Raw genomic sequence first — 23,365 nt, 5'->3', positions numbered from 1 at the left:
GCCTTGTGAGTGGATTTGGTAGACGGAAACTGAAAGAAGCCCGTCGTATATATGTTATATATAATATATATATAATATATATATATATTATATATATATATATATATTGTGTGTGTGGTGTGTGTGTGTGTGTGTGTGTGTGTATGTTTGTGTGTCTGCGTTTGTCCGACCAACACCGCTTGACAACCGATGCTGGTGTGTTTACGTCCCCGTAACTTAGCGGTTCGGTAAAAGTGACCGATAGAATAAGTACTGGGCTTACAAAGAATAAGTCTTGGGGTCGATTTGATTGACTAAAGGCGGTGCTCCAGCATGGCCGCAGTCAAATGACTGAAACAAGTAAAAGAGTATAGTTTTTTATGCCAATTACTAAAACGATTCTTTTACAGAATTTAATTATAAATGTGCTACAAATCTTTGTCTTTCTTTTTTCGGTGAAATAGAAAGATAATAAGGTGGAGAGCTGGCAGAATCGTTAGCACGCCGGACGGAATGCTTAGCGGTATTTCGTCTGTCTTCACATTCTGGGTTCAAATTCCGCCGAGGTCGACTTTGCCTTTCATCCTTTCGGGGGTCGATTAAATAAGTACCAGCTACGTACTGGGGTCGATATAATCGACTTAATCCGTTTATCTGTCCTTGTTTGTCGTCTCTGTGTTTAGCCCCTTGTGAGTAGTAAAGAAATAGGTATTTCGTCTGCCGCTACGTTCTGGGTTCAAATTCCGCCGAGGTCGACTTTGCCTTTCATCCTTTCGGGGGTCGATAAATAAGTACCAGTTACATACTGGGTCGATATAATCGACTTAATCCGTTTGTCTGTTCATGTTTGTCCTCTCTGCGTTTAGCCCCTTGTGGGTAGTACAGAAATAGGTATAATTCGAAAGAATTTAGCTTCTATTTCTGGCAAATGAAACGACCACATAGAGACAACTTCTTCGAGAGAGAAAGGAAAAAGAAGAAAAAAAGTGTGTAAATGTCAGGGGAGACTACTGTGAGTGTAGTCGTTCAAGAATTGTGTCACGTGATCTATCGGTAGCAGAAGCAAGATGGCAGCCACCATTCACTATGGAAGCGAAAGGACCGAGGCAAACCTTGCGGCTATTAAAAGCGATATGCTGACACTGGATAAATTTGAAAATGAGGTGAGTTTGCCTGCTTGAAGCCTTAATCTTGTGTCTGAAAGAAAAAAATATATTTTATTCTTGGTTATTTAATTGTTTTCTATTGAAAGTCGGTGTAGAATGGGCGTGTTTTGCCTTGAAGTGCTTCTGGCTGTGTTGATAGAATATCCACTTTGATACCTATTTCTTTACTGCACACAAGGGGCTAAACACAGAGGGGACAAACAAGGACAGGCAAACGGATTAAGTCGATTATATCGACTCCAGTGCGTAACTGGTACTTAATTTATCGACCCCCGAAAGGATGAAAGGCAAAGTCGACCTCGGCGGAATTTGAACTCACAACGTAGCGACAGACGAAATACCTATTTCTTTACTGCACACAAGGGGCTAAACACAGAGGGGACAAACAAGGACAGGCATAGGTATTAAGTCGATTACATCGACTCCAGTACATAACTGGTACTTAATTTATCGACCCCGAAAGGATGAAAGGCAAAGTCGACCTCGGCGGAATTTGAACTCAGAACGTAGCGGCAGACGAAATACGGCTACGCATTTCGCCCGGCGTGCTAACGATTCTGCCAGCTCGCCGCCTATCCACTTTAATACCACTCACCTCGGTGATGGAATCGCATTTGCAGGCATTGTGTTTTGTCGACATTCTATCGGTTTGTGATCAAAAATTGAAAGTGGAAAATTATCGTTAGCAATCAAATTTGAATTTTTTTTTCTTATGTGGGCGTAGGGAAATCGAATTAGTGAAAAATATCGGCATCAGCATGACTTTTTGGCAAGAAGAAGTTTGCTTCCCAGCCACAAGGTTCCGGGTTCAGTCTCACTGCGTGGCCCCTTAAATAAGTGTCTTCTACTAAAGTCCCGGACCGACAAAAGCCTTCTGAGTGGATTTCGTAGACGGAAACTGAAAGAAGGCTATTGTATATATATATCTATGTATGTGTTTGCCCACTACCACTGCTTGATGACTGGTGTTGGTTTATTTACGTCCCCGTAACTTAGCAGTGCAGCCTAAGAAACCGATAGAATAAGTTGCGGACTTTGAAAAAAGTTCTGGGGTTGATTTGTTCGACTAAACTCTACGAAGTGTTGCTCCAACATGGTCGCGGTGCATTGATGGAGACGAATAAAAAGTAGACGATATATTAATGCAGGAGGCTTCAAAATTTCCTGGAAAAAGTTTTTAAATTTAGGGATGTTGGGGAAGGGGGCGAAATCTGAGAAACTTTTAAAGGTGGGTGGTAAGATTGTTGTTGAAAACAGGAATTCAAAAAGGTGGGTGTTTTATTTGACTCGTCTAGATAGTGCCAATATTTTCAATTTGTGATCACGAATCAAAAAACTGCTGTTGTCATTCTTTCGATTTGTAATTAAAATTTTTGTACATTTTAGTTACAAAAGTTATTTTAAATTTTAGCAGTTCAAAAGTAATTAATTATACTGGTCAACATTCAATTATATTTTCATTCGCAATAATCCTGCCTTGCTCGGTGTAAACATGTCTGTTTATAAGCATCAAGTTACCCGTCTGGTTACCCGGTTAAGAGAGACCAGGTTAGATTTCACGTTGCGGTAGCACCTTGGACAAAATGAGGAAAGATTCCGAAATAGATAACAATATGGGATTGAACATTCCATCACAGTAAACGGCAGTGGCACAGTATAACTGTTGAGTGCTTCATTGCTGGCAATACTGGGTGTTGAAAAAATGCTTATGGTATCGATTTTCCAAAACCTATTACATATACAACATCGATTTTCTGGGCACAGATAGCCCGGGTCTTTTTATAATCCGCACTAATCTACTCTCTCTCTCTCTCTCTCTCTTTACTCTTTTACTTATTTCAGTCATTTGACTGTGGCCATGCTGGAGCACCGCCTTTAGTCGAGCAAATCGACCCCGGGACTTATTCTTTGTAAGCCCAGTACTTATTCTATCGGTCTCTTTTTGCCGAACCGCTAAGTGACGGGGACGTAAACACACCAGCATCGGTTGTCAAGCGATGGTGGGGGGGACAAACACAGACACACAAACATATACACACACATACATATATATACACGACAGGCTTCTTTCAGTTTCCGTCTACCAAATGCGCTCACAAGGCATTGGTCGGCCCAAGACGCCACCGTGTGGTTGGTAAGCAAGCTACTTACCACACAGCCACTCCTGCGCCTCTTGTATTTCATTTAATTATTTAAGTAAATTTAAATATTTGTTGAATTCAGGATATGTTGACCAAAGTGACCATCCCTGGTTCAGAAAAATCGGTAATCCGGAAAAGCTTTGGAACTAAAGATTTCAGAGGATCGATGTTGTTACCTGTACCGTGAAATGAGCAGACACCTGTCTCTTAATGCGCCCCTAGAGTTATCTAACTTGTTGCTGCTCAATAAATTAAGAAATGTTCGCTTCCTTCGAATTAAAACTTATGAAATATTTTATCGCATGAATACATTCTTTAAAAGTAAAATTAACTAATTTAGATGAGATGGGGGTTTTTTTGTCATTCTTACCGTTTTCTCTAAAATTTAAGATCGGTTTATAAACTTATTTTAAAAATCATTTTTCATGAAGGAAGCGATTTTTGAGGCTATCAAAGTAAAGTGAATGTAACTCTATTGATATTTGCCTGGGAATTTTTCCGCCGATTTATGCTTGGTTTATCAGACAGGTATCGCTTCTGTATACATTACACGCATACCTTTGACCTTAGGGAATACGTGTGTGTGTGTGTTGTTTGTTTACGTTATAAGAATTCAGACACTTCGAGTGACATGAAATAAATCGTTTTTAATGAATTAGAACTCAAATAGATAAAAATTATAAAAAGAATTTCTTGGATGGAAAAAGATGAAAGCTATCCATGCGATTCGAACCTACATCTCCAAACATGACAAATTTTCTACCCTTGATGAAATAACAAGGAAATCGAAGTACCGACAGAGTGAAGATTAGCTTCAAATCTCTCCATATATATATATATATATATATATATATAATTAAGGGTTAATTGCAACAAGTTGCTCAAAACCACATACCGAAAATATTAGAAATAGCAGCCAAAATTGATCACTATTTCCTCTTTATATTAGTAGAGGAAATAGTGATCAATTTTGGCTGCTATTTCTAATATTTTCGGTATGTGGTTTTGAGCAACTTGTTGCAATTAACCCTTAATTATAATTATTATAACCCTTACCAAATATGGTCTTTTCCATACCGATAATCTACTAGGTGAAATTGATTAATTTTATTAATTAATTATATTCCACCCTTTATTGCATATATATATATATTATATATATATATATATATGTAGTGTGTTGTCTGTTGCCGCTACAAAGGTATCATCGGTTCGTCTGTGAAACGCCCACTTCCAAATTATCTAAATGGAGGAACAAAGCTTTGTTAAAGAAGAAATAATATACGGATTCACGTGCGCCGTGGTTTGAGGTTTCGTGGAGGGAAATTAGAAATTAACCTCGCCTTGACCTTTTTTCTGTGTCATAACGGAAACGAATAATTACTACAATAGTCTTTTCTGTTCTAGGCACAAAGCCCGAAATTTTGGGGGAGAGGAGGTGGGGTGGGGGCAGTCGATTAGATCGACACCAGTACGCAACTGGTACTTAATTTGTCGACCTCGGTGGAATTTTAACTCGGAACGTAACGACAGACGAAATAACGCTAACCATTTCGCCCAGCGTTTTAACGTTTCTGCCAGCCCGCCGCCTTAAAACTGCTACAATATTAACATACAGCCTCGGTTATGAATACCTATTTCTTTATTACCCACAAGGGGCCAAACATAGAGGGGACAAACAAGGACAGACATAGGTATTAAGTCGATTACATCGACCCCAGTGCGTAACTGGTACTTAATTTATCGACCCCGAATAAATTAAGTACCAGTTACGCACTGGGGTCGATGTAATCGACTTAATACCTGAATACCGCCCCTATACACGCACAAACACGTCTATATGTAATTGTTGAAGACTCTCTCACTTGTTCTATGTATTTCTTTTCCTTTCCTTTTAATCATTATCTGTGTTTATTTGGTTGTTCCAATAAATCACATAATTGAGGTTATCAGAAATAAATGAATTTACGTAGAACGTTATGTGTACGCTAATTAAACTGCTTCTCTCTCTCTCTTTCTCTCTTTCTCTGATTATCTACCTATCTATCTCCATTCTTCATATCTATCATCAATCATCAATCACATGTTACAAGGCTTTATATATATGTGAATATATGTGTGTGCTTTTCCCCCATACTGCCACTTGACGACCAGTGTTGGTTTGTTTATGTCCCCTGTAACTTAACAGTTCAGTAACAGAAGCTATTAGAATAAGTACCAGACTTAAAAAAAAAAATATGGTGGTGTGTGTGTGTGTGTATGGAGGGGGGTCAGTTTGTTCAACTAAAACCCTTCAAAGTGGTACACCAGCATGGTCGCGGTCAAATGAAATTATTCAAGTCAAAGATAAAAGATTGAAGCAATATTGAACTTAGTGCTTGACCCAGAAACATAAATATTGGTTTGGTTTTCTGCCTACCCTTCTCTCTCTCTCTCTCTCTCTCTCACACACATACACACACTTAATCTGTTACTTGTGTCAACACTACCACCCCAGCTAACGCCTCCATCACCATTCACCCTGTGAGTACCTTGAGTAGAACCGATTCTATTACTCTTTTACTTGTTTCAGTCATTTGACTGCGGCCATGCTGGAGCACCACCTTTAATCGAGCAGCTCGACCCGGGACTTATTCTTTGTAAGCCCTGTACTTATTCTATCGGTCTCTTTTGCCGAACCGCTAAGTGACGGGGACATAAACACACCAGCATCGGTTGTCAAGCAATACTAGGAGGACAAACACAGATACACAAACACACATATATATATATATATATATATATATATATATATTATATATATATATATATACATATATACGACGGGCTTCTTTCAGTTTCCGTCTACCAAATCCACTCACAAGGCTTTGGTCGGCCTATCACAAGCTTTTAAATCTGGTCTCTGCTCTGAGAACAACCCATGAGTCATGTTAATTTTTACCCTTTTTTTCCTTAATCTTTAAAATCCTGCCTAAAAAAGGGCAAGAAACCATTACTTTTTCTCCTGCTGTTAACTCACCCACCTCCAAAATATTTTTCTTGTTAATTTTCTGTTGGTTTTAATATTTTCTTTATTTTACAGCAATTTTCACAGTTAGTTCAAATGATGTTCGCCTTTCTTCTGGACCCTAATAAGGTAAGCTCACCCTATAAATTTCCAGCTTCCTCACTGGGCTGTAAGTCGGTTCGGATCTTTTCCTTTTGAACGGCAGACAATTTCTAGTTAACTAAACACTTTAAAACTTCGTATACTGGTAGAATGTGTCAAAATAAAACATTTTTTTCTCTTGGCTTTCTTGAGAAAATTGTAATTTGTAAGTTTAACGTAGTTTAATTTTTCGAATTTTAACCAATGAATCGCCTCTAATTGAGCTAAAATCATTTGCTGCGTCTAAAACTGAGACAACATCCTGTAACTAACCCTAAACCTAACCCTAAATTTTTTTTTTCTTAATTGTTAAATCAATTTAATTGTTACGTTTTTTTTTTACATGCGTAACAATTAAATAAATTTAACAATTAAGAAAAACAAAATTTAGGTTTAGGGTTAGTTACAGGATGTTGTCTCAGTTTTAGATGCAGCAAATGATTTTAGCTCAATGGAGGTAATCGATTGGTTAAAATTGCTGAAATGCTCGAAATTTCAGACGAAATATCTTACAAACTACAGAATTTTCTCAATAAAACCAAGAGAAAATGATGTTTTATAAACACATTCTACCAGTATACAAAGTTTAAAACTTTTTAGTTACCTAGAAATTGTTACAAACTGCCGTTCAAAAGGAAAAGATCCGCCAGTTCTTACCTCTTGTTTAATTTTTCACCAAGCCTATCAAAGTAGAGCCATCTTTCATCAGGGCCCCCCAGATTCTATTTTTTACCTAATAGACCCTAGCATATTAAACTTCCCCTATTTCCTTCTTACTGGACCTTAGACAAGATAGATCTCCCACCTCTCTATTCTTTTTCCTTTCTGGTTTCCTAGACATAAAATTGCCCATCTACATTTTTTCCTAGTGGACCTTAAATGGGATAGATTTCACACCCTAATTATTTTTCCATCATCATCGTCGTTTAACATCCACTTTCCATACTGGAATGGCTTGGACGGTTTGACTGAGGACTGGCAAACCAGAAGGCTGTACCAGGCTCCAATCTGATCTAGCAAAGTTTCTACAGCTGGATGCCCTTCCTAATGCCAACCACTCTGAGAGTGTAGTGGGTGCTTTTTACGTTCCACCAGCATGGAGGCCAGTCAGGCAGTACTGGCACCGACCATGCTTGAATGGTGCTTTTTATGTGCCACTGAGGTGCTTAGTATTATATATTATTATTATATGGACAAGTGTGGCTAGGTGGTTCCAGGAGCTCACTTCCCAACCATGTGGTTTCAAGTTCAATCCCACAGCATGGCACCTTGGACAAGTGTCCTCTACTACAACCCTGAACTAACTGAAGCTTTATAAATGGTTTTGGAATGAACCTCATCCTCTGTGTGTGCACGGGCATGTGCGTTTGTGTGTGTCTTCTCTTGATATTGTATGATAGTTGTAAACAAGTGTCACCAGCATACAAGCAGTGTTGTTTCCAATCTTCCATGAAAACATGTCCAGCCAATGGGAAATATTATTACTGTATTGGACAAAACGCTCTGCTGTGTTTCTTCTGGTTTTATGTTCTCGATCTACCGGTGGCACATAAAAAGCATCTGGCACACTCTGTTAAATGGTTGGCATTAGGAAGGGCATTGAGTTGTAGAAACCATGCCACAATATGCAATTGGAGTCTAGACAGCTCCATCTCAAACTGTCCAGCCCATGCCAGCATGGAAAAGGGATGTTAAATGATGATGATGAATGCTTAATAAATCAAGTACCAGTTGAGTATTGGGGTTGATCTAATCAACTTATCCCCACCCAAAATTCCAGGCCTTGTGCCTATAGTAGAAAAGATTATTATTATTATTATTATTATTATTTGTTGTTGTTGTTGACATCATTCTCTGTGTTTTTTGCTTAGTCCTCCCAGCTCTTCACACAACTGGAAACATTTGCAGAAGAAAATGGAGCCAATTTTACTGCTTTGAAGTCTGTCTTTAAGAGTCTTATCACGATTCCAAATGGTGAGTAGAATTTTATTAGCTGAAGTATTTGCGTTTATAAGAGAAAAAAAGCATTCTGTACATGTGGTGGTTATATTTGGATAATGACAGAGTGAGTCATCAGCTTTGAATGAAAATATATTATATATCTGTGTGCTAAGAAGCTTACTTCCCAACTACATGGTTCCAGGTTCAGTCCTACTGTGCGGCACCTTGGGCAAGTGTCTTTTACTATAGCCTTGGGCCAACCAAAGCCTTGTGAGTCAATTTGGTAGACTGAAACTGAAAGAAGACTGTCGTGTATATGTGTGTGTACGTATCTGTGTGTCTGTGTTTGTCCCCTCACCATCACGTGACAACTAATGTTGGTGTGCTTTCATCCCCAGTAACTTAGCAGCTCAGCAAAAGAGACCGATAGAATAAGTACTAGGCTTACAAAAAAGTCCTGGGGTCGATTTGTTCGACTAAAAGCAATCCTCCAACATGGCCTTAGTCAAATGACTGAAACAAGTAAAAGAAATATATATATATATTGGTAAAAATGGTAAGATAACAAAAGTAAGAAAGAGACCTCAATATTGTGTAAATAGAGGAAATTAATCTGTAAAATAATATGTGACAATTATTCAATAGCCAAGATAAAACTCTGAGTTTCGGATGCTGAGGTGGAAATCCACAACACCATCGCTTCGGTTATCTGGCCAGATAACCTAAGCGATGGTGTTGTGGATTTCCACCTCGGCATCCGAAACTCAGAGTTTTATCTTGGCTATTGAATAATTGTCACATATTATTTTACAGATATATATATATCATCAGTATCTTATAGCATCTGCTTTCCATGCTGGTGTGGGTTGGACAGTTTGACAGGAGCTGACAAGGCCAGAGAGCTGCACCAGTCTCCAATTATCTGTTTTGGCTTGAGTTGGATGCTTTTTCTAGTGCCAACCACTTTACAGAGTTTACTGGATGCTTTTTACGTGACACCAGCATGAGTGCTTTTTTAATGTGGCACCAGCACCCACAGGGTCACCAAATAGCTTGCAAGACAAAAACCTCTCAGCTGAGAGAGGGAATGGGAACCAAAAGGAGTGACTGTGTGCCAGGCAATGGGTTACAGCATGATGGAGAGACAGAGATGGTTGCCTTACTATAAGGGAGATATTTGACAATAGAGTGGAAGCACTCCATCGGTTACGACGACGAGGGTTCTGGTTGATCCGAATCAACGGAACAGCCTGCTCGTGAAATTAACGTGTAAGTGGCTGAGCACTCCACAGACATGTGTACCCTTAACGTAGTTCTCGGGGATATTCAGCGTGACACAGAGAGTGACAAGGCCGGCCCTTTGAAATACAGGTACAACAGAAACAGGAAGTAAGAGTGAGAGAAAGTTGTGGTGAAAGAGTACAGCAGGGATCGCCACCATCCCCTGCCGGAGCCTCGTGGAGCTTTAGGTGTTTTTCGCTCAATAAACACTCACAACGCCCGGTCTGGGAATCGAAACCGCGATCCTATGACCGCGAGTCCGCTGCCCTAACCACTGGGCCATTGTAGGACAAGGAAAGAGAGGGAGGTGGGAAAGAGTTAGAAAGGAAAATGACAGAAACAGTGAGAAAGAGAGAGAGAGAAGGCCTCAGAATGAAAGAGCTCTAAGAAATACCACAAAGTAGTTTTTCTGATGCCTTAATCACTGGCGTAGCTAGTGAAGAGGGCAGTAGGGGTGGTCTGCCCTGGGTGGAACATTTGGCTCTGCTGTTGGCAATATGTGTTTTTTGCGGGATCCGGGGGCAGCGAATGGAAGGGCTGCCCCAAGCAGCACACACTCTAGCTATGGAATAAACTGCCTGCGTCAGTTGTTGACTGCCATGACACTGCATCCTTTAAGGCCCTCATGCTTTCTGAAATCCGCCGAAACTACACCTGATTATATATACACTTTAGATGAGTTGTAGTGCACCTGAGCACTTTACACAATTATTATTATTATTATTATTATTAATGAATCTGCCAGCATTGACTAACTTCTAATTATCATCATCATTACTTGATGCCCTCCTTCCATGCTAGCATGGGTTGATGGTTCAATCGGAACTGATGAGCCAGAGGACAGCACCAAGCTCCGATGTCTGCTTTGGCAGGGTTTCTAGTCCTGGATGCCCTTCTTAAAGCCAACCACTTTACAGAGGAGGGTACTGGATGCTTCTTTTCATGCTGCTAGCACCAGCAAGGTCACTAAGTAACTCACAGGACAAAACCACTTGACCGAGTGGAGGAGAGCATTGGCAGAGGTGCCTTTGTACAAGGTGAAGAGAGGTTAGAATATGAATAGAAGGACAACGACAACAACAACAATAATAATAATCCTTTCTACTCTAGGCACAAGGCCTGAAATTTGGCGGGTGGGGGATAGTTGATTACATCAGCCCCAGTGATCAACTGGTACTTGATTTATCAACCCCAAAGGGATGAAAGGCAAAGTCGACCATGGCAGAATTTGAACTCAGAACATAAAGACAGGCGAAATACTGCTAAGCTTTTTGCCCAGCATGCTAACAATTCTGCCAGCTCACCACAATAATAATAATAATTATAATAATAACTAGCAGCATAGCCCGGCGTTGCCCGGGTATGTAAGAGCCCCTAGTAGGCAACGACTAATCCCAATCTAGTCCTTTCCCTCTAGGGAACGAAGGCGCATGTGTAGGTTGCAATGTCTTCTCTTCACTCGAATACTTCTGTGTATACGATGTTCCTAGCTGTCGCTTTGGGCGATAAAAAGGTCGAGTTGTGTCCCCTGGACAGAAAATGTGTTGCATATAAAAAGCTTAGATTCTCGACCCCATGTCGAATTTATCGATTTTTTTCAGAACTGGGGGAACTTTTCAAAATTTTCGCTGCGTTAGTTTTGAATTATGACATTGGGCTACGTGTGTGTCAAGTTTCATGAGAATCGGTTGAAAGCCGTGGTCAGGGTGAGGGTACAACCTGACACACACACACACAGACAAACTGCCGTTTATATATAGAGAGATAATAATAATAATTTAACTTGATTTAGTGTTTAATATTCTAACTTATTTTTCTTTCTCTCTCTTTGTCCAGATGCTTTAAGAAGGGGCGTGGCACCAGCCACCTTTCAGGAAGAACTAATCAGTTTTGGTAAGTATTTACGGAAATTTCCATTAAAATTATACTCTTTCTCTCTTTCTCTCTTTTACTTGTTTCAGTCATTTGACTGCGGCCATGCTGGAGCACCGCCTTTAAAAGTCAAGCAAATCGACCCTGGGACTTATTCTTTTGTAAGCCCAGTACTTATTCTATCGGTCTCTTTTGCCGAGCCGCTAAGTGACGGGAACGTAAACACACCAGCATCGGTTGTCAAGCAATGCTAGGGAGACAAACACAGACACTCAAACACACACATGCATATATATATATATATATATACATATATACGACGGGCTTCTTTCAGTTTCCGTCTACCAAATCCACTCACAAGGCATTGGTCGGCCCGAGGCTATAGTAGAAGACACTTGCCCAAGGTGCCATGAAGTGGGACTGAACCCGGAACCGTGTGGTTGGTAAGCAAGCTACTTACCACACAGCCACTCCTGTGCCTATGTACAATAATTTTTATTTATTTTTATTTAATACTCTCTCTTTTACTCTTTTACTTGTTTCAGTCATTTGACTGCGGCCATGCTGGAGCACCGCCTTTAGTCAAGCAAATCGACCCCGGGACTTATTCTTTTGTAAGCCCAGTACTTATTCTATCGGTCTCTTTTGCCGAACCGCTAAGTGACGGGGACGTAAACACACCAGCATCGGTTGTCAAGCAATGCTAGGGGGACAAACACAGACACACAAACATATACACACACATACATATATACATATATACGACAGGCTTCTTTCAGTTTCCGTCTACCAAATCCACTCACAAGGCTTTGGTCGGCCCAAGGCTATAGCAGAAGACACTTGCCCAAGGTGCCACGCAGTGGGACTGAACCCGGAACCATGTGGTTGGTAAGCAAGCTGCTTATCACACAGCCACTCCTGCGCCTATGTACAATAATTTTTATTTATTTTTATTTAATGTTTATTTTATAATTATAATTATTGTTTATTTGTTTTTTTGTGTACAGGAACACACTGTGAGGGGTTAGTGTTCTGAGTTCAAACCTTACTACTACAGCTTCATGCCCCCAGTATGTTGTCATTGTTTTGCCCTAGGTTAATTGCGATGCTGTAACCCTATACTCAGAGACACTCCAAACTTGACCAACCCATCAGATTAATTTTTATTTATTTAGGCATAGTCCTCCACTGGCATTCCAAGGATTTCCGGTCAATCTGATCAACAGGACAGCTTGATCATGAAATTAATGTGCTAGTGGCTGAGTACTCCACAGATACACACACACGCCCTTAACATAGTACCGAGGGAGATCCAGTCTGACAAAAAAATGTGACAAGGCTGACCCCTTTGAAATACAGGTACTATTCATTTTTGCCAGCTGAGTGGACTGCAGCAATGTGAAATAAAAAGGCTTGCTCAAGGATGCAATGCACCACTGGAAATCGAACTCATGGCCTTACAACTGTGAGCCAAACACTCTAACACTAAGCCACATGCCTTCACATAGGCAAAGTATATCCAAGACTACATTATCCAGTGTGTTTTTCTTTTTTTAATTCATTTTGTAAAGACGGCGTGATGTTAGTTGAAAGAGATTTAGCTGTTATTTTTAGCAGAAAGGGTGACCGCATAGAGGTTCCCTTATTATTTTCTCATCCAGTGTGTTGAGTATGGCTGAGCATAATAACACTTACTCTTTTTTACTCTTTTACTTGTTTCAATCATTTGACTGCGGCCATGCTGGAGCACTGCCTTTAGTCGAGCAACTCGACCCCGGGACTTATTCTTTTGTAAGCCCAGTACTTTTTCTATCGGTCTCTTTTGCTGAACCACTAGGTAACGGGGACTTTAACACACCAGCATCGGTTGTCAAGCAATGCTAGGGGGACAAACACAGACACACAAACACACACACGCATATATATATATATGTAAATATATACGACCGGCTTCTTTCAGTTTCCGTCTACCAAATCCACTCACAAGGCATTGGTCGGCCCGAGGCTATAGTAGAAGACACTTGCCCAAGGTGCCACGCAGTGGGACTGAACCCGGAACCATGTGGTTGGTAAACAAGCTACTTACCACACAGCCACTCCTACACTTGTTTCTTTCCAATTTGCCTTCCACATGGCTGTGTGATTAAGAAGTTTGTTTCCCAACTGCATAATTTTGGGTTCAGTTCCACTGCATGGCACCTTAGGCAAGTTCTGTTACGAATCCAGGCTGACCAAAGCCTTGTGAATGGATTTGGTAGATGGAAACTGAAAGAAGCTTGGCACATGTGAGTTTGTATGTCCCTGTCCTACACGTGTTTTACTCACTGATTTTAATCAGTGGCTTTGTTAATTATTGACGTTATTTGCTTACAGTCCACAGCAAAAGCATGTCCAGGTTATTTGCCATGTTGTGTAATCTTTGAAAAGAAAAAGCTCATTCATTTGGTATCATTTGTTTCCGGTTTTCCATCTAAGCATGTCTGAGCTGTTTGTTCTTCAATAGACTGGGACGAGTGGCTGTGTGGTACGTAGCTTGCTTACCAACCACATGGTTCCGGGTTCAGTTCCACTGCGTGGCACCTTGGGCAAGTGTCTTCTACTATAGCCTCGAGCCAACCAAAGCCTTGTGAGTGGATTTGGTAGACGGAAACTGAAAGAAGCCCGTCGTATATATGTGTTTGTGTGTCTGTGTTTGTCCCCCTAGCATTGCTTGACAACCAATGCTGGTGTGTTTATGTCCCCATCACTTAGCGGTTCGGCAAAAGAGACCGATAGAATAAGTACTAGGCTTACAAAGAATAAGTCCCGGGGTCGAGTTGCTCGATGAAAGGCGGTGCTCCAGCATGGCCGCAGTCAAATGACTGAAACAAGTAAAAGAGTAAAGAGTATTATTACCTCAGTTGGAGACAGGTAAAGGTTGGTGACAGGAAAGGCATCAGGCTGTAGAAAGCTTCTGCCGCACTATACCTCTTGTCTGACCTATGCAAAGTAGACATTGGAGACGGTGGTTAATATATAACCAGTTCTTGTCCCTATTTCATTGGTGAGTGGTCAGTGGTCAAAGAGAAAAGAACAAAACTATCGAACACATCATCAACATTTAAAGTCCACCTTCCTTGCTGGCATGGGTTGGACAGTTTGGCAGGAGCTGGTACATCTGAGGTCTAAACCAAGTTCTACTATTTGTTTTGGCATGGTTTTTAAGGCTGGATGCCCTTCCTAATGCCAAGCACTTTACAGAGTGGACATGGAAACATAGAACAATGGATCTATAACAGTAAAAAGAAAATATTTTATGTTAGATAACTTGGTGTATTACAAACCTATTCAACCCAGTCAAACACAGAATCAAATATACGCTAACCACCATACAGGATGTAAAGCACCCAATACAATTTGTAAAGTGGTTGGCATTAGGAAGGGCATCCAGTTGTAGAAACCATGCCAAAGGAGATGTTGGGGTTTAATACAGTCTTCTAGCTTGTTGGATCCTGTCACACCAACCCACCCATGCCAGCATGGAACATGAAAGCTAGATGATGATGAACTAAGTAATTGAAGGACCTAATTGCAAGCCATGTGTTGAGATCTTTTACCTATGGTGGGGGGTGGAGGTGGGACTTGCTGTGTTCTTTGATAGAACCCTTTATTATACATTATCATCTGAAAAATTCCAGCAAGGAAGAAAGATGGAAAAAATATGAGGACAATTCAGTTGTTGGCCAGAATAAGAAGCTTGCTATCATCTGAAAATGTTGCCTACAATAGTCTGTTGTTATTTATCAGCAGGAGTTTTCTCTCCTCTGCTTTGTACCATGAAACTTAAAGTCAAACATCGTCTCTGAGACCATCTTGTGGTTTAAGAGATACAACTAGACCCTAATGAGATTGTAGGTTCACTAAAGGAGTAGTGAGAGGGATCAAGATGGATGATGGTGAATTAGTTTAGCTCCACACAACAGTCGTTGTTAGTCCCTTAGTAACAGCAACAAAACTGTCACACAACACTTGTTGTTAGTTCACTGGTCACACTCACTAATTTGTTAACAACAACAACAATAGTCACAGAACTGTTGTTAGATCATTAGTAACAACACTATCATACAAGTCACTGTTAGTTCACTAGTATCAGCAACAACACTATCACACAACAGTTGTTGTTAGTCATTAACAACAACACTGACACAAAAGTCAACATCAAAAAAAGAAAAACACTAAATTTCAAGGAAACTTGTAAAGATCTGCATAAGTTAAAATCTTCATAGAATTTTCTGAATAAAATATTTTTTTGTGTTTTGTGGATAGAAGTGACTTGTAATGTTTGGGTCAGGAATTTTCTTCAAAACGAGGCCCCTGCTTGAAGCATGAAAAACCTACTTCCCCTTCAAGACACATAAGTGGCGATGGACTTGGTAAACACCCACAAAGTTATCAACCACCTCACCAACAACAACACTGAACACCTTTTTGATCTCCATGTGTCTAACACACGTGGACATGCCTACAAAGTCAGAAAACAACACAGCTCCCATGACTTTCGGAAACATTTTTTCACGCTCAGAGTTGCTGAAGCATGGAACAAACTGCCTGCGTCAGTTGTTGACTGCCATGACACTGCATCCTTTAAGGCCCTCATGCTTTCCGAAATCCGCCAAAACTACACCTGATTATATATACACTTTAGATGAGTTGTAGTGCACCTGAGCACTGTACACAATTATTATTATTATAAGGTTATTTTATTTTATGTATTTTACTTCACAGTCTCTGCTAGTTGAATATTCACGCAGAGCTGCCCTCTCTCCACACTCATCTCTAACATCTGCCATCTCACTCTTGTCTAACACTAAATATTGTTCTTTGCAGGATTGTCACAAGAGAAAGCTGAATACTTTACAGAACAGGTAAATATCTCTCTGTGCTTTCTATCCTTACACGTTTATTTAGGGCAGAGGTTTTCATCCTTTTTTTCAACGTATAGACCCCTTTGATCTCTATTCTACTCTGCTGGACTCTTATAGCCATTTGGTGTTAAAAAGACCCTATTTTGTTTTTATAATTAAAGATTATTAGGAATTGTGTGAAAAAAATTGTTAAGGAGGCGGTGGGGACACCAGGCTCCCTGTCTGTTCTGGCATGGTTTCTATGGCTGGATGCCCTTCCTAATGTGTACTGGATGTTTTTAATGCGACACCAGTATCTGTGCCTTTTACATGGCACCAGTCCCAATGCTTTTTACGTGGCACCAGTGCCACTCTTTACATGGCACCAGTGCCACTCTTTACATGGCACCAGCGCATTATAATTTATAAAATTCCAGACCAAAATCAGGAAATTCTTTATATTCTTTCTTTTCTTTTTACATCCATGTTTGTGTAGTGGAAGAAGAATATGGCCAGTCTATCTGCTACAGCCCTTGGTCAAACATTGATGGTTAATCAATTAGTGGACATGGATTGGAAATTTGGAGGTAAGGCATTTGTTCCTGTTTATCCATTTCTTTCTAATCTTCAGTATTTCAACCCATTTTTGCCAAAGGTCTTTAGATGTTTTTATTTGACTTCTTTAATCTGTTAATCTTAATCTCCTTCAATCTCTCTCACACTTTCTATCCACTCCTCATCTTGTATTATTTTATAATAATAATAATGAAATTATTGTATACAGTGCTCAGGTGCACCACAACTTGTCAGAAAGTGCGTATAAAGTACATGCAGTAATGTAGAAATGTCTGGAAAGCGAACAATGTATGAGTCAGATACATGCTTGTGTGTGTATGGAGGGGAGAAAATCAAGCGTAGTGTTGGCGAATCTCAGAAAGCATGGAAGTTTTGAAGGATGCAGTGCTCCGACAACTAACAACCGATGCCGGCAGTTTGTTCCATGCTTCAGCAACTCTCAGCGTGAAAAAATGTTTCCTAAAGTCATGGGAGCTGTGCTGTTTTCTTACTTTGTAAATATGTCCACGGGTGTTAGATGGGTGGAGTTTGAAGAGGTGCTCAGAGTTATTGTTTGTACGATGGTTGATAATTTTATGGGTGTCTGCCAAGTCAGCTGCCAGACGTCGGAGTTTCAATGTGTCCATGCCCAGGGAAGTAAGGCGTTCAGGATATGGCAAATTCACTTGACTGAACAAGTTTTCACAAATGACTCCACTTGTATAACAGTGGCACTCGTTTACAACTGTCATGCAGTGTCAAGACAAGAGGACATTAACTCAGACTTACATATAGTTATATGTATGATGATGATGATGATGGTAGTCTCTTGTGGTCCAAGAAAGACGGTTCTGCAATTTCTTGCTGAACAACCTACACAAAAGGATTTGTTTATAGAGGGATAAAACATATATATGCCCTGTATATTAGCTCGTTCCCTCAATCAAATCAACATTACCTGAACAGGGGCAACAGGTGTGCCACACATCAGGTGTCAAAGTGATCGCAGAGCAATGTGAGATGAAGTGTTTTGCTCGAGCGCACAATGCAATGTCTGGTCCAGGGATTGAAACCACAACCTCATGATCACAAGCGCAACATTCTAACCATTAAGCCATGTGCCTACACGTGTGTGCGTATGCATATAGATATATGTATACACGTGTGTGCGTATATATATATGTATACAGATATGTGTGTATATATGAGGTGTAGTCAAAAAGTATCCAACCATTGGCCAAAAAACCTGTTTGATGTTAGTAACCCTAACATTTGAACCCTTTCTTGTTGCAGTGACCTTATCCAGCAGTGAGCTCAGCAAAGTCGGCAACACCTTTATACAGGTAAGAAATCCTCTCTTTGTTTCCACGAATTTTATGGCTGTCAGGTTTTTGTGGTCTTCATCTTGAAGGGAAACACATTGTGTTTTTTGGGGAAAGAAGGGTCCCATTTATTTCTAGTGCTCTCTCTCTCTCTCTCTCTCTCTCTCTCTTCTCTCTCTCTCTCTCTCTTCTTCTTCTTCTTCTTGCTATCTCTCTCCCCCTCTTTCTGTCCGTCTTTCTCTTTCTCCTGTCTCTCTGTGTCTGTCTGTTAGTCTCTCACTGTTTCCCTTTCTCGATGTCTCCCTCTCTCACTGTCTCTTTCCCTCTCATTACTTGTCTCTCCCCCTCCCCCTCTGTTCCCCCTCCCTGTGTCACTCTCTCTCTCTCTCTCTTCTTGCTATCTCCCTCCCCCTCTTTCTGTCCCTCTCTCTCTTTCTCCTGTCTCTCCCTGTCTCACTGTTTCCCTTTCTCGATGTCTCCCTCACTCACTGTCTCTTTCCCTCTCATTACTTGTCTCTCCCTCTCCCCCTCTGTTCCCCCCCCTCTGTGTCTCTCAGTCTCTCTTCTCACTCATCAATAATTTATTTATACTCCTTCTTTTCGCTTCCTTTCAGTTGAAACTTGTCGTCAGTAATGGCAAAGGAGAATTAAACACAATATACATGGGTGAGTCTTTCCACTTCCCTTAAAACACTTCTCGCTTTATCAACTCCTGTATTTCTTATTTCTTCTGTGAATCCTTTTAGAAACCCATGCCTCGACCCCTTAGCATCCCGATCACCCCATCAAATGCATTCCTTATCCATTCACATTGTTTTCACTTAATTCTGCATTATCTCATAACTTCAATGATGTGATTGTATATTTTGAGAATGACCTTGTAGGGTAGGTGCAAGATGCCAGATCTGGCCAGTTTGAACATAAAAACAGTAGAACATTTTGGGTCAGATGGGGGTCAGTTTAACCCATTAGTGTTAGCATTATTCTGCCACAATTAATGTCTTTTCATCCACATTGTTTTGAACTAATCATGCATTCTCTTGTAGCTATGAGATTTTGATGAGGTAACTATTAATTTTTAAAACAACATTGTAGGGTTAGTGTGAGAGACTAGATCTGGCCAGTTTGAACATAAAACAGGCAGAATACTTTTGGCCGGATATGGCCAGTTTAAATGCTAAAGGGTTAAATGCTAAAGGGTTAATTTATGGTCTTTTAAACCTTTCTTCCTATCCTAACCCTTCTTTTCCCATAAACAAGTCATTTAACAACAAATCTCAAAGTGAATACAGCCTGAAGTTTCTAATTCAGTCTCAAGGCTACTAACGATTCTGAAGACTGGAGGTTTGTTGATTCCATCAACTTGGATACTTGATTGCTACTTTATTTTATTGGCCCAAAAGGAATGAAAAGCACAGTCCACCTCAGTCAGATTTGAACTCACATCATTAATCGAGTCAAATCTGGAGAAAGTGTCGGCCACTTTTTCCAATCCATCATCATCATCATCATTTAACGTCCGTTTTCCATGCTAGCATGGGTTAGACGGTTCGACCGGGGTCTGGGAAGCCATGGAGGCTGCACCAGGCTCCAGTCTGATTTGACAGTGTTTCTATATATATATATATATATATATCTGTTAGGGAATTTCTAAATGAGAAATGAGAAATTCCCTAACTTGCAGAGCAAAGTGACAAGATGCACCATTTTGTTGAGAAATTGTATTCTCTATCAATTCTAATTGTTCAAGCTTAGGAATTTAGTAGTTTTGTAGCATTGCACATATGGACTTTATGGACCCCCTTAAGACATTCAGGTACAGTTTAAGGGTGATTTTGCTCCTATTTCTAGCAAACCAAATGACCAAAATTAAGAAAATTAATAGGATGATTTTATTAATAGAAGAAAGGATGATAATCTTTTCTTCTGTAGGCACAAGGCCTGGAATTTGGCGGGAGAGGATAGTCGGTTATATCAACCCCAGTATGTAACTGGTACTATTTTCATCAAGCCCAAATGGATGAAAAGTAAAGATGACCCTGCCAGAATTTGAACTCAGAATGTAAAGATGGCTCAAATGCCACTAAGCGTTTTGTTTGGTGTGCTAACCCTTAATAATGATGATAATAATAATCCTTTTTATCATAGTAGGCACAAGGCCTGAAATTGTGGGGGAGGGGGCTGGTCGATTATATCAACCCTAGTATGTAACTGGTACTTATTTCATCAACCCCAAACGGATGAAAAGCAAAGTCGACCTTGGCAGAATTTGAACTCAGAATGTAAAGATGGCTCAAATGCCACTAAGTGTTTTTTTCTGGTGTGCTAACCATTCTGCCAGCTCACCACCTTAATAATGATAATCTTTTCTACTAAAGGCACAGGGCCTGAAATTTTGAGGGAGGAGACTAGTCAATCACGTTGTAGTGACGTCATATTCCAGTGTGCGCACACGCAATGTCATTCTTCAGTGTGCGTGTGCGGAACGTCCTTCTTCAGTGTGTGTGTGCGGGGTTGGAGCCTTCTGGAACCTTCTGGAAAGGCATAAGGAAGTTCCCTCATGCACATGCACTAGAGACTGAAGAATAAATTCCATAGCGTTCCTTAATAGCGTTCGGGGACTTGAGACACGGCGATAGAAGAGAAAGGACGTATATTTTGAAACCTGTGATCAGCCTATTCTCCTGTCCCAGACGCTTAGGATTTGACCTGTTCTGTTGCTGCTGAATTGTTGTAAAGCTAACAAACGTTTGAATTCAGCCTTGCTGCGTTGAACTAGGTGGATACCAGCATACCATCGTGTTTCATTGTTGAACCAAGAGAATAAAGAATTGTATATATTTTTTAACTTGCTTTTCATTCCTGACTGGTAGTTTCTAGAAACAAAAAGAAAGGAAATTGTGTTGCACCCAAGTTGCACCCCAAAAGTGTAAAGAAGCAACCAGTTCCCTTTATAACGTTGACCCCAGTGTTTCACTGGTACTTCATTTATGAACGCCTTGTGTAATCATACAGGTTTCTTGTTGTTGTTGTTACCATTGCAGCCTCATTGAATCTTTTTTTTCTGTTTCTTTGCAGAGCTCAGTCTTCAGCAATTCTATTCATTCCTTCACGAGATGGAACGAGCGAAAGCCAGCCTGGAAATGTTGAGTTAGCTCAGGCCACTCCTCAATATGACCACCACCACTGCTGCTGATTTAGCATTGCTGTCACCAACACTAACACTGCCACCACAACCTACACCACCACCAATGGCAGGAAACATTGCTATACAAAATGGTACCGCTTCACTGTTAATCTGCCTCTGCTGTTACCGTGGTTACATCGTGTAGAAAACTGCAATGTTCATATGTATACATCCTACTCACATCTAGCAAAGGTCCCAATTTGTCCCAGGACACGGCGGTGGGTGTGGTTGTGGTGGCGATGGTGGTGGTGCACCAGATAGCCAAAGATTGGTACTGATTCTGTTAAGGGGTTTGTAAATGAATGCTGCTAACGATGGACCTAATCGTATGTAAATGTTGGAGGACGAACAGACAAGCCTTAACAAATAACCTGGACGACACGATTTTGAATATATATATTTATAGTATGATTTATATATGAATGTATATATATACACACAGATATATATATAGATATAAATAAATATATATATGTATGTATGTTTGTATGTATATATATATGATTACAGAGCTTCAGTAATTAAATACATTTTTGTAATTAATATATCCTTTTGTGATCTCATTTATCCTTATTGTATGTATGCATGTCTCATTTGTCGTTTGGGCCCAGGTTAGCCCTGATCTTACAATGCTTTGATCAAAGGTATTCCAATTATCACCATTCTTTATTTTCAATAGCACGTACATCTACATTATCCAATTGTTTCTTTTTCCCTTAAGACATTCAGGTACAGTTTGAGGGCGATTTTGCTCCTATTTCTAGCAAACCAAATGACCAAAATTTAAAAAATTAATAATTCCACAAGGTCTGGAATTTGGTGGGAGGGGATAGTTTATTAAATCGATCCCAGCACTCAACTGGTACCTATTTCTTTATTACCCACAAGGGGCTAAACATAGAGGGGACAAACAAAGACAGACATAGGTATTAAGTCGATTACATCGACCCCAGTGCGTAACTGGTGCTTAATTTATCGACCCCGAAAGGATGAAAGGCAAAGTCGACCTCGGCGGAATTTGAACTCACAACGTAACGGCAGACGAAATACCGCAAAGCATTTTGCTTGGCGTGCTAACGCTTCTGCCAGCTCGCACTCAAATGGTACCATTTTCATCAACCCCGAACGGATGAAAGGCAAAGTTGACCCTGCCAGAATTTGAACTCCGAACGTAAAGATGGATGAAATGCCACTAAGCATTTTGTCTGGCACGCTGACCATTCTGTCAGCTCACCACCTTAATAATGATGATCCTTTCTACTAAAGGCACAAGGCCTGAAATTTTGGGGGTGGAGACTATTTGATCACGTTAACCCCAGTGTTTCACTGGTACTTCATTTATCGACCCTGAAAGGATGAAAGGCAAAGTCTACCTTGGCAGAATTTGAACTCAGAACATTAAGATGGGCGAAACGCTGCTAAGCATTTTGCCTGGTGTGCTAACTTTTGTGGTGGTGGTGGTGGTGGTGGTGGTGATTATTATTATTATTATTATTATTATTATTATTATTATTATTTTTTCTTCTTCTTCTGATTTCTGTGCAAATCCAACAGTTTTAAGGGAAAGGATCAGTCCAGTGTTTCTCAATCCTTTTGATTCCTGTTTTACTCAAATGAACCCTTATACTCTTTTGATGTTTAAAAAAATTTGATTATATTTTTATAACTAAACTAGCAGTATCGCCCGGCGTTGCTCGGATTTGTAAGGGAAATAACTATATAAGCATTTTTAGAGAGTTATAGCCAAAAAAATGCATTAAAAATGGGAAAAAAATGATGGTAAATTTTTTTTAAAATCGTTGACTCATCGTAGACATTTTTAGAGAGTTACTTCCCTTATATAATAGCGAAAAAATGCATTAAAATGGAAAAAAACGATGGTAAATTATT

The 23,365-nt window shown here is 40.1% G+C and overlaps 1 protein-coding gene across 1 annotated transcript; it reads left to right on the top strand.

Annotated features, from left to right (window-relative positions):
• The first annotated feature begins 984 nt into the window (after positions 1 to 984).
• LOC115223889 (COMM domain-containing protein 7) lies at positions 985 to 21,982 on the top strand. Its single transcript, XM_029794607.2, has 9 exons — positions 985 to 1,142; positions 6,369 to 6,422; positions 8,306 to 8,408; positions 11,493 to 11,549; positions 16,395 to 16,432; positions 16,908 to 16,998; positions 18,260 to 18,309; positions 18,903 to 18,954; positions 21,367 to 21,982. The coding sequence occupies exons 1-9, from the start codon at positions 1,047 to 1,049 to the stop codon at positions 21,441 to 21,443; spliced, it is 618 nt and encodes a 205-aa protein (XP_029650467.1). The 5' UTR covers positions 985 to 1,046; the 3' UTR covers positions 21,444 to 21,982.
• Positions 21,983 to 23,365: the final 1,383 nt, after the last annotated feature.

This window comes from Octopus sinensis, linkage group LG24 (assembly GCF_006345805.1).
Source record: "Octopus sinensis linkage group LG24, ASM634580v1, whole genome shotgun sequence".
Taxonomy (NCBI): Eukaryota; Metazoa; Mollusca; class Cephalopoda; order Octopoda; family Octopodidae; genus Octopus; species Octopus sinensis.
The sequence above is the reverse complement of the archived record's forward strand: the minus strand, read 5'-3'. Positions and strand labels throughout refer to the sequence as shown.

Coding starts and splice junctions, on each gene's coding strand:
- LOC115223889 (XM_029794607.2), top strand. CDS start 1,047: ATGGCAGCCACCATTCACTATGGAAGCGAAAGGACCGAGGCAAACCTT. Junction 6,423..8,305: donor TTCTTCTGGACCCTAATAAG/GTAAGCTCACCC, acceptor TTTTTTGCTTAG/TCCTCCCAGCTCTTCACACA. Junction 16,999..18,259: donor CATGGATTGGAAATTTGGAG/GTAAGGCATTTG, acceptor TTCTTGTTGCAG/TGACCTTATCCAGCAGTGAG.